Consider the following 9,201-nt stretch of genomic DNA (forward strand, 5'->3'; position numbering starts at 1 on the left):
GTATCCAGTAGTTTGTAATCTCTTTATCAATGTAAAATATTGCTTTTATCAATATGCAAGTAGCATGTTTTGGAGTAATAATATTGTGAAATATGAAATTTTGGGTCTTTCAAAAATACGAAAGTTTGGGTCTTTCAGAAAGAGTAGAAAAAGTAGTGATATAATTGTAACGCCCCGATTCTTAGATATTGATTATGTTGAATCTTTTTGGTCTTTGGTCTACTTGACAAGTTGGTCGCCCTACTCATCGAGCAGTAGCGGGTTGGTCCACACGTTTTAACGACCTACTTGCCGAGTCTAAGAGGGGACTTGACGAGTAGGAACTGGAAGATGAAACCCTAAATTTCGGGGCATTGCACCCTATGTAAAGGATCATTGGCCTCCCCTAGCCTCCCCTTTACAATATCTTGTCTCTCTTTAACCCTAATTCGAGTGTGTGTGTGTGTTCTTTAGAGAGTCTAAGCTTGGTGGAAGGTTTTGGTGAAGGAATCACTTAGGAAAGCAAGCTAGTTGAAGCGAGGGTTCATAGGATTCAAGTTCTGCATCAGCAAGCACTCTCTTCAAGGTACTAAATTGTTTTCCTTGGCTCATTTTCTCTTAAACCCTCTTGTGCATGAGTTTTAAGAAAGGTTTCTTGTGCTTAAGCCAAGATCTGAATTTGTAACTTTAGATTTGGACTCCCCTTGGCTTCTAGATTGATAAAGTCACCAGATTTGCCTGGTATGAGCTTTCCCTCAAGGATGTGAATTCATTGCAAGATTAGCTTTGTCATTTTAGGGTCTTAAAGCCTTGCATGTACGTAAAGTTTGCAACTTTACGTGCTAAGCATGCCTAAGGAAGTTGGATCTACAATTTGGAGACTTTGCATGGCTTAAAAGTGTCTATATGGCTAAAGGACTGAAGGGACTCGGCGAGTCGCAAGGTCGACTCTATGAGTCATATGAAGATGGGCATGGACCCGATGAGTTGGATGAACAACTTGGCGAGTCCGATGAAGATTGCCGTAGACTCGACGAGTTGTATGGACAACTCGGCGAGTAGGTTAAGGTCTTTCTAAGTAATGGATGCGTGTGAACTTGTCGAGTTGCAAGAAGGAAAACTCGACGAGTGGCCTTAGAGCTTCGATCATGAGCCTTAGTAACTCGACGAGTCACTCTGGTGACTCGGCGAGTGGACGAGTATCTCAAGGAACTCGGTGAGTAGCTGAGGATACTTGGCGAGTCAAGGTTAACATGGATTGTTGACATTGACTGTTGACTTTGAATTTGACCAGGGGTTGACTAGTTGACTTATGGGATACCTTGAAAGGTTGGGAACTTATGAGTATGGTTCTATTATGATAATAGGTGGTGGAGTTTGTGGCCGTGATCCGAGAGTTGGAGTTTATCTATCGAGCTGACATTTGTAACACGACTAGAAAAACAGCCTTTTACGACGCTTATTGCACGTTGTAAAAGGATCAAACGACGCGCAAATGCGCGTCAAGGAAGGCCCTGTCATAAAGAAAGACGACGCACTTTTGCGAGTCGTCTATAGACGACGCGCAATTACGACACGCGTTTACGACACGCAATGTGTGTCAAGGAAGGCCCTGTCATAAAGGAAGACGACACGCATTCGCGTGTCGTAACCTTACGACGCGCGTGTGAATGACACGCAATGCGTATCAAGAAAGCCCCTGTCAAGAAAGGCCATGTCATAAATGAAGACGACACACATTTTTGCGTATCGTAAATTTAAATGTTTAAAAAAAAATTATATATTTATTAATTTTTAAATTAAATTTGTATTTAATTTCTCATAACAGAAATAAAATACCATATACAAAAAATACAATCCATTGCATAATATAAAATAAAATTTCATACTAAAAAATAAAATAAATTGCACAAATTATAATGTCATACAAAGAATCATTCAAATGTTAAACAAAAATAATACATTGCTAACATGGGTTATACATTCCTATAAGACTAACAAATAATCGTACAACTTTGTTTTTTACTGGAAACATTTCATGTTATTTGTTTCTGCCAACGCCTTGTGTGCGTACCGCTTGCTTAATGTGTACTAGAAAGGAATGCCAGACATGATTACAAGTCTCCCTTAATCTTGATTACTCACCTGCTTAAGTAGAATGTTGTTGTTGAGAAGGTTACCTAGCAATAGAGAAAAACACAACACCTCTCCCACAATCACAACATCATTTATAGAAAAAGGGTTGTCAATTACTTTCATTAAGAGTTTCATTCAATCACAAAAATATTAAATAAAAGGGTGAAAAAAATAACTTACTTTTGATAAGTTGGTCTCCCTTAGAGCAAACACAGCTAAAGCATTGAACAAGACCCTAGGGCCTTCTTCTAATGTAAACACAATGCTCGTCTGCAAAATTGATGCGATAAAATAAAATTTGAATATTGTTTGGGTAGTTTATATATGATTTTATAATTTGATTTAAAATACAATAAAATAAATTATCTTTATTATTACCTTATAGGGCTTGTCAATTCCTGGGATTATAGGTTCTCTTGCTAGTATTAGAAAACGAGTTATGTTATCTAAATCATCCTGAACATTCAATATAACAATTGTAAGACAAAAGGAGAAATGTATATTTGAAAATACTATAGGATATGGTTTTTTTAATGTTATCAATCCATAAATTAAGCGCAACAAATAGTTACCTATCTTTTTTAAAAACTTTTATGGGGGTATAATGACCGAAATGCCCTTGTATTTAAATACATGTTTACAAATATAACTTTAATAACTAGGAGACACATGGATTGTTTGTGCTAGAATATCAAGCCCAATTTCAGCAGCCCGAGAGCTTGCAACTGCTCCAGTGTCTTGTATGGATTCCGAGGCTACAATCTATTAAAAAAAAAACTCTTAACAAATTTTTAACAAAGAAAAAAACACAATACTAAAAGTTTAAATTCAATAATTAGCAACATAGTTTCATTTATTTGTGTATTATAACACCCTACTACATTGATCAAGTTCCTGTGTCATCAACATAACTCTACTAAATCACAAACTAGCACTTACTTTCTTACAATTTTACAAAATAACCAATGACATTGATTTTGGTCTACACAGTTCTCCAATTTTGTCTATTTTAGACATCTAACTCATACTTGAAAAAACAAAATTTGTATCAAACTGATAGTTGTCCTGTGCTAAAGTAGTTCCAACCACATCTTATGTCTCATTAAACACCAATTTATGTTGCATTATTTCCTGGACCATACATAATAAGTTTTAGTTAAATAAGTTCAATTCCATTCATCACTTAATTTAACAAACTGATAGTCGTCCTGTGCTAAAGTAGTTTTAATAGAATCTTCCCTTACAGCTCCATGGTACAACACCATTGATAAAATCAGGACTTGTAACTGCAGAAACAGGGGACCCATTAGCCTCACCGTTTTGCTTTTTAGTAGTTATAATTAATTAATACAAAAGGCAGTGATAAAACCACATATCATATTTACATATAATATAACAAATTCAGTCATAAAAAAATAACCCTAAACTCCTGTCTTGTCCCACATAACAAACAAACACAGCGGCCATATAACATGGGTTTGAAAAAAAATACAAGAGAGAGAGAGAGAGAGAGACCTTTAGGTTCTTAGCATCTCTTCCAGCAGTGACCTCACAAAGTATAAAATTGGAATGGCTTGGATATGGATTTAGAAACGGGACTTGTTTTAAAAGCGCATAAAGCCTCTCGCTTTCTTCTACCAGGGCCAATTTTACTTTATGCCAATCAATGAATCAATAATCTTGAGTCAACACAACAGTCACATCCATTTTCAATTGCTCCTAAACTTTTTTCTTATCAAGGCCAATACTGAATGTACTTTGAACAGTGATTGTAAGTAATGGTCTCAAATAATTACCTCCAAATAAGTGGGTTTCTGCAATATTGCACAAGTAGAGAGTTCAGCAGCAACAGAGACATTATAAGGTTGCTTTCCCTCTACAGGTACTCAATCATGCTCAAAGGAAATGCTCCATACCCCACCCATAGTCCTGCTAACCCTGTTTCCAATTCGTATCCTTTCCATCGATTCCAAAAAAATGTTGTGAGTAAGACCCCGTCTAGCATACATGATGATGGTACATAAACCTAAAAATAGGAACCTCACAAGTCAAAATAATATTTATAAATAGGAGGGGAATTTTGGTAAATTTACGTGAAACATGACAAGAGTAGACCCCGTCTGGGATTGAATGATGTTTTCTATAAGAACTTAAAGAATAGATAATTGAAAATACTTAGTTTTAAAAAATAAAAAAAGGTAAAAAACTCACTCTACTCTTCAGTTGTGTTTTCAGTGCTTCTACTTCCTCTTATTTCACTCTCTGGTAATGTTCCTAAGTCTGTAAAAGATTCTTCTGCAGCTATAAGAGCTTCTTGTTCCACTCTACTCTGCATCTGTGTTTTCATTTTTCACGTCAGACACTTCATTATTCACATTCTCATTCTCATTTGATTCCTGTTCCTTTTGGTTCTCATCTTCCCCATTGAATTCATTGAATCTTCTGAGTTTCTATTCACTGATATTACATTCTTGAGGTCAACAGAAGGCATCAAATTCGTATCTTGACTTGTGTTCATATGTTTATAGTTTCCTCCTTTGACACTTTTTGTGATGAAAGATCCACACTGAGTCCCACTTCACTTTCTCCTTTTCATTCACCTTTTCTTTGATTTCTTCACTACCATCACTATGTTTTCCTTCTTCTTTGTTCACCTCAGTCTTCTTAGTCTTTAACTGCTAGCATTTGCTGTAGGACAACAATATCCAAAATAACATGCATACTAATTTAATAAAGGTCTTATATAAGATAACATTTTAAACAAAACGTACACTTCAATTCAAAGTACCATAAGAGTCCACATCTTAGCATATCACTCTATTTGTGTTCTTGATCCCTTTGCATATCATATGATCCCCAAGATCCAGACCCAGGCCCATATTGAGGGTAACCTTCTGCAACAGGTTGCATCTGATTGTAACATTAATAAAAAAAATTGAGACCCAAAAAGAAATACCCCCAAGAAAGAAACTAAGAAAATGAGAGAACTTACATGATTCATTTTATTCATGGAACTAATGTCATAACTTGCAGGGTAAGGATTCCCTGAATAGTTAGCTTCAGCATTAACATAAGCAACCTGGAGAGATCAAATATTGACCTTCTTGTAGTACTACATCAGCAACCTGGAACATAAAATTAATATTAATATTATAAAGCAATTTTGTAAAATGATTTACATTAATATGGTCGAAGAAACTGACCACATTAAGAGCAGACAATAATGATTTACAATAATATGTACCAAATTATTATTATTATTATTATTATTATTATTATTATTATTATTATTATTATTATTATTATTATTATTATTATTATTATTATAGTTTACCCTTGACATTGCGGAAACACGAAATAAGGCATACACAACATTTGATACAATCCCTTCCCCGCTATGTGATATTACTTGAACCACCATGGATGCAAAGTTGGATGTCACTGATTCCAACAATGAACTCACCCCAAACTCAAGAAAACCTACACAACACAACAACGACTAGCTCAAAATTTTCACATCCATCACATTCAAATAACAACACAAACAAATACCCCTAGACTCTCCTTCATTACTTCTATAAAAATTAAAACGACAAACGAAATATAATTTAATTAATTGTAAGGGAGGAATATCATAATGAGATATTATTGTAATAATAAATTCTGTTAAAAGTAGTTGTAAGTGAATGATGCTCACAAGACATATACGACATGCTACAAGTGCTGCTCCATGATGCATCGTTGTACAACATATGGTTGCTTTCTAAAGTGAAACTTCAAGAAGAGGACCAGAAGAAGCTACTACTTCCTATAAATGTAATGCATCAAAACCCTATATGATAAGGGCATTCACGTCTTTTTCACAGAGTCAATTTAACAAACAGATCCTAAAGAGATAGTGACTTTAACCTTTGGACAGCTGCAAAGAAAGATTGAAGTGAAACTACAATAAGCCTCCACAAGATCGGGCTCTTGATCACACACATAAGAAGAATTTATTGCCATTACAGATGATGCATGTGTAAATCTTTCAATCGTGCTCATAAATAAAGCTCCTTATTTGACTTTTTTTCTGTAATATAGAATAATACAAGTGTTATTATGATGGCAATAACAAAATGAAAGGAAATAAAAGAAGATACCTCACCTTTTAGTAGATTTATGATATCAATTGTCTGATTATCACTGAAAATGGAGTGATTGAATATCTTGCTAAACACCCCTGATATTCGTGTAGTAATTCACTACTAGTTCTGCAAACCAAACCAAAAGAAGAACAATTTTTACAATAGACTCATCCATCCTTTTGATTAAAAGAGATGTGAAGTAGAAATTCACCTGTCCAAAAGGCGCAAACTAGAATCCAGACAACTGGCTAATACAAATCTACCATCATTTGATAGAGAGATACAGTTTGCAGGTTGCCCCAAATCATCAGATAATTCTCTGGAAACAGAAGAAACTTTAAAGCTCAAACATGCTACAAAGTTTTTCATTTCATAATCATGATGATTGTTACATGGAATACCTACCTACCAATCCGGATGTCAAATGTGTATACAGTTCCATCAACACTTCCAGCAATAATCTTAGTTTTTGTTAAACAGATAGACATAACACTGTCTAGAAAGGTTTCAATGATCTGTGAATCAATTAAAAATGTCATCAACTTTTGATAATATAAATAAAAAATAATTTAGCAGGCATGTAGATGTAGGAAAGGGAAGGAAACCCAAACCTGAATTGGCTCAGTGCTATGAGATCTACAGTCCCAGCCCCTTGGTCAAACTTGGTACTAATTTTATGCCTCAAAGTGGTCAAACTTGGTACTAATTGTTTTTCTGTCCCTCTTCCCAACCCCTTCAACTCTGACGAAGAAAAATCGCCTCCCCAGTCCCCCACCGCCACCTCCAAACCAGGCTTTTCCATCATCACACAAACCATCGGCCGTCAACTACACAACGTTGCTTCCTTTCTTGCTCCACCGCCACAACAATCTTCTTCTTCAACCCCGTCATTGCAGTACGATGATTCCGAAGAGGCTTCACCATCGTCTACTTCCTCTTACACAGGCATAAAGAACGATCTCGCTGAAATTGGTGGTAACTTTAAAACAGGCCTCTCTCTGCTATCATCCAATAAAGCAGTGAGTGAAATTTCTAAATTCTCTTCTAATTTACTCCAGTTTGATCTAGCGGATGATCTTGAAGAGATTGATCCAGTTGGGATTATTGATGATGTTATCAATTTCGTTCAAGAAATCTCTCTTCGCCCTGAATGTTGAATTTAAATACAATAATTAATTTGGCGGTATCACTTAACAATCCTGAGGTCACTGGTGGAAACCCTAGCACGTGTTAGAGAGAAGGGAGCTGGCGATGGCTTAGGGTCTACAGAGAGTCGGGAGGTAGAGAATAAAGGGAGATCTAGAGGAGAGAGTATCAGAGAGGGGAAAGTGGATTACAAGGATGAAAGATAGATAAAAGATAGAAAAAACGAGGCGGGTTTTCAAAAATTCAGGGATTTCGTTTCCCCCCTTGTCTACTAAAAGCGCGTTTCATTAAAATTATAAAGCGACAGGTACAGACGACGCACGTTTAAGATAAAGTGCCCTCCGTGTTTTTTATTTTTTTCTTGAGACACTAAATTAAGGTCACGCAATAATGCGTGACGTAAATCCTTAAATTTTTTGGAGAGATAACACTATTTTAAGGGCACTTCCTTTTGCGTATCATTAATCAGTGTGCGTCGTAAAAAGCGCGTCATTAAAGGTCTGTTTTCTAGTAGTGTAAGGTGAGTTACCTCACTATACTAAGGGCTATAAGGCACCAAGGCCGGCCCATTGAATATGTTATTCTAGTGTGTTAGTATGATTGAGTATGATGTGGGTTTTGCATGCTAGTGGTTTTGCCAGTTAGGTAGATCTGTAGGACTACCTGTGTTGTTATATGTTATCCGCATGCTCAGTAGTTATGTTATTATATGTTGATACGTTATGTGGGATGGGTTGAGGTGAGACTGCTTCGTGCGGCAATCCAACAAATCCAGGATCATTCCAGTTACGGGCTAAGGGAGACTCGTACTGTGGGCTCGATGGCAAGCCAGATGTGAGCTGTGGGCCGAAAGAAATCCAAAATCACACTGTGGGACCATGGGGTAATCTAGTCTATATAGTTATGGACCCATTACATGCTGTTCAGTTTGATATGATATTGCTAACATGGTTATGTGGATTGTATGTGTACTGGTATTTTGGGGGAGCTCACTAAGCTGTCGGGCTTACAGTTTCAGTTTATTGTTTCAGGTACATCAGGGGATCGTGGCAAGGCGAAGGCATGATCGTACAACTCCTCACTTTTTATGACTTTGTTTCTGGGATACTTTGATATGATACATTTTGTAAACAATTTTGTAATAATTAATGGATTTGAAATGTTTTTAAAAGTTTAAATTGGCTTGAATTTTTTATGGGTGTTACAAGTTTGTATCAGAGCCTTGGTTTGAGTGAATTGGAGGAACATTTGTGTGAATCCAGTCTCAAACCAAGGGAAGGAATTTCAAAATGATTAAAAAAAAGGTTTTCAAAATATCAAAGGAGGATGCAGGGTGTACGATTAGCCGGAGCCAGTAAGTAAACCCCAAAGTAACATACATTAATTGATTATGCGATATGTTAGAACAGCATGCTAATGTTAGGCTAGGGATCTTCAGGAATTGCATGATAGACTTGCCTGACTACATGATGCCTGGTAGCCGAGGGCTTCGTTTATATGAGATTGACATCATTATTGTAGTTGTCTGGTGTATGCCTCATGGTTGTACATATTCAAGATCTTATAGCCTGAGAATGTTTAATTCAACCTTAGGTTAGGATAGGATATTCGAAAGTATAGAGGGTCTAATGTTATGTATGGCTAGCAAGCACTAATGCTGTAGGGTTGATGGAGGTTTCATGGATGGGTGGGTCGTGAGAAGCCATGAGGCTAGTCGTGAGATAGTTTAGCATTCCTCTAGCAATGAGGGTTGGGCGCTAGCTATGTTATGTATATTTTTAGGGTGTCGGGGTGATACTTAAGACAAATATGG

At 36.4% G+C, this 9,201-nt stretch overlaps 2 protein-coding genes across 2 annotated transcripts; both read right to left on the reverse strand.

The window, feature by feature from the left end:
- Positions 1-2,229: 2,229 nt before the first annotated feature.
- LOC128129281 (arogenate dehydratase 2-like) lies at positions 2,230-3,380 on the reverse strand. Its single transcript, XM_052767901.1, has 4 exons — positions 3,309-3,380; positions 2,785-2,877; positions 2,494-2,571; positions 2,230-2,385 (listed from the first exon to the last, which is right to left on the reverse strand). Exons 1-4 carry the CDS (start codon positions 3,378-3,380, stop codon positions 2,266-2,268), a joined length of 363 nt encoding a protein of 120 aa, XP_052623861.1. The 3' UTR covers positions 2,230-2,265.
- Positions 3,381-4,932: 1,552 nt separating this feature from the next.
- On the reverse strand, positions 4,933-6,730 carry LOC128129282 (uncharacterized). Its single transcript, XM_052767902.1, has 5 exons — positions 6,652-6,730; positions 6,454-6,595; positions 6,302-6,368; positions 5,108-5,194; positions 4,933-5,025 (listed from the first exon to the last, which is right to left on the reverse strand). Exons 1-5 carry the CDS (start codon positions 6,728-6,730, stop codon positions 4,933-4,935), a joined length of 468 nt encoding a protein of 155 aa, XP_052623862.1.
- Between the last annotated feature and the right edge of the window lie 2,471 nt (positions 6,731-9,201).

This window comes from Lactuca sativa, chromosome 9, assembly GCF_002870075.4.
Source record: "Lactuca sativa cultivar Salinas chromosome 9, Lsat_Salinas_v11, whole genome shotgun sequence".
Taxonomy (NCBI): Eukaryota; Viridiplantae; Streptophyta; class Magnoliopsida; order Asterales; family Asteraceae; genus Lactuca; species Lactuca sativa.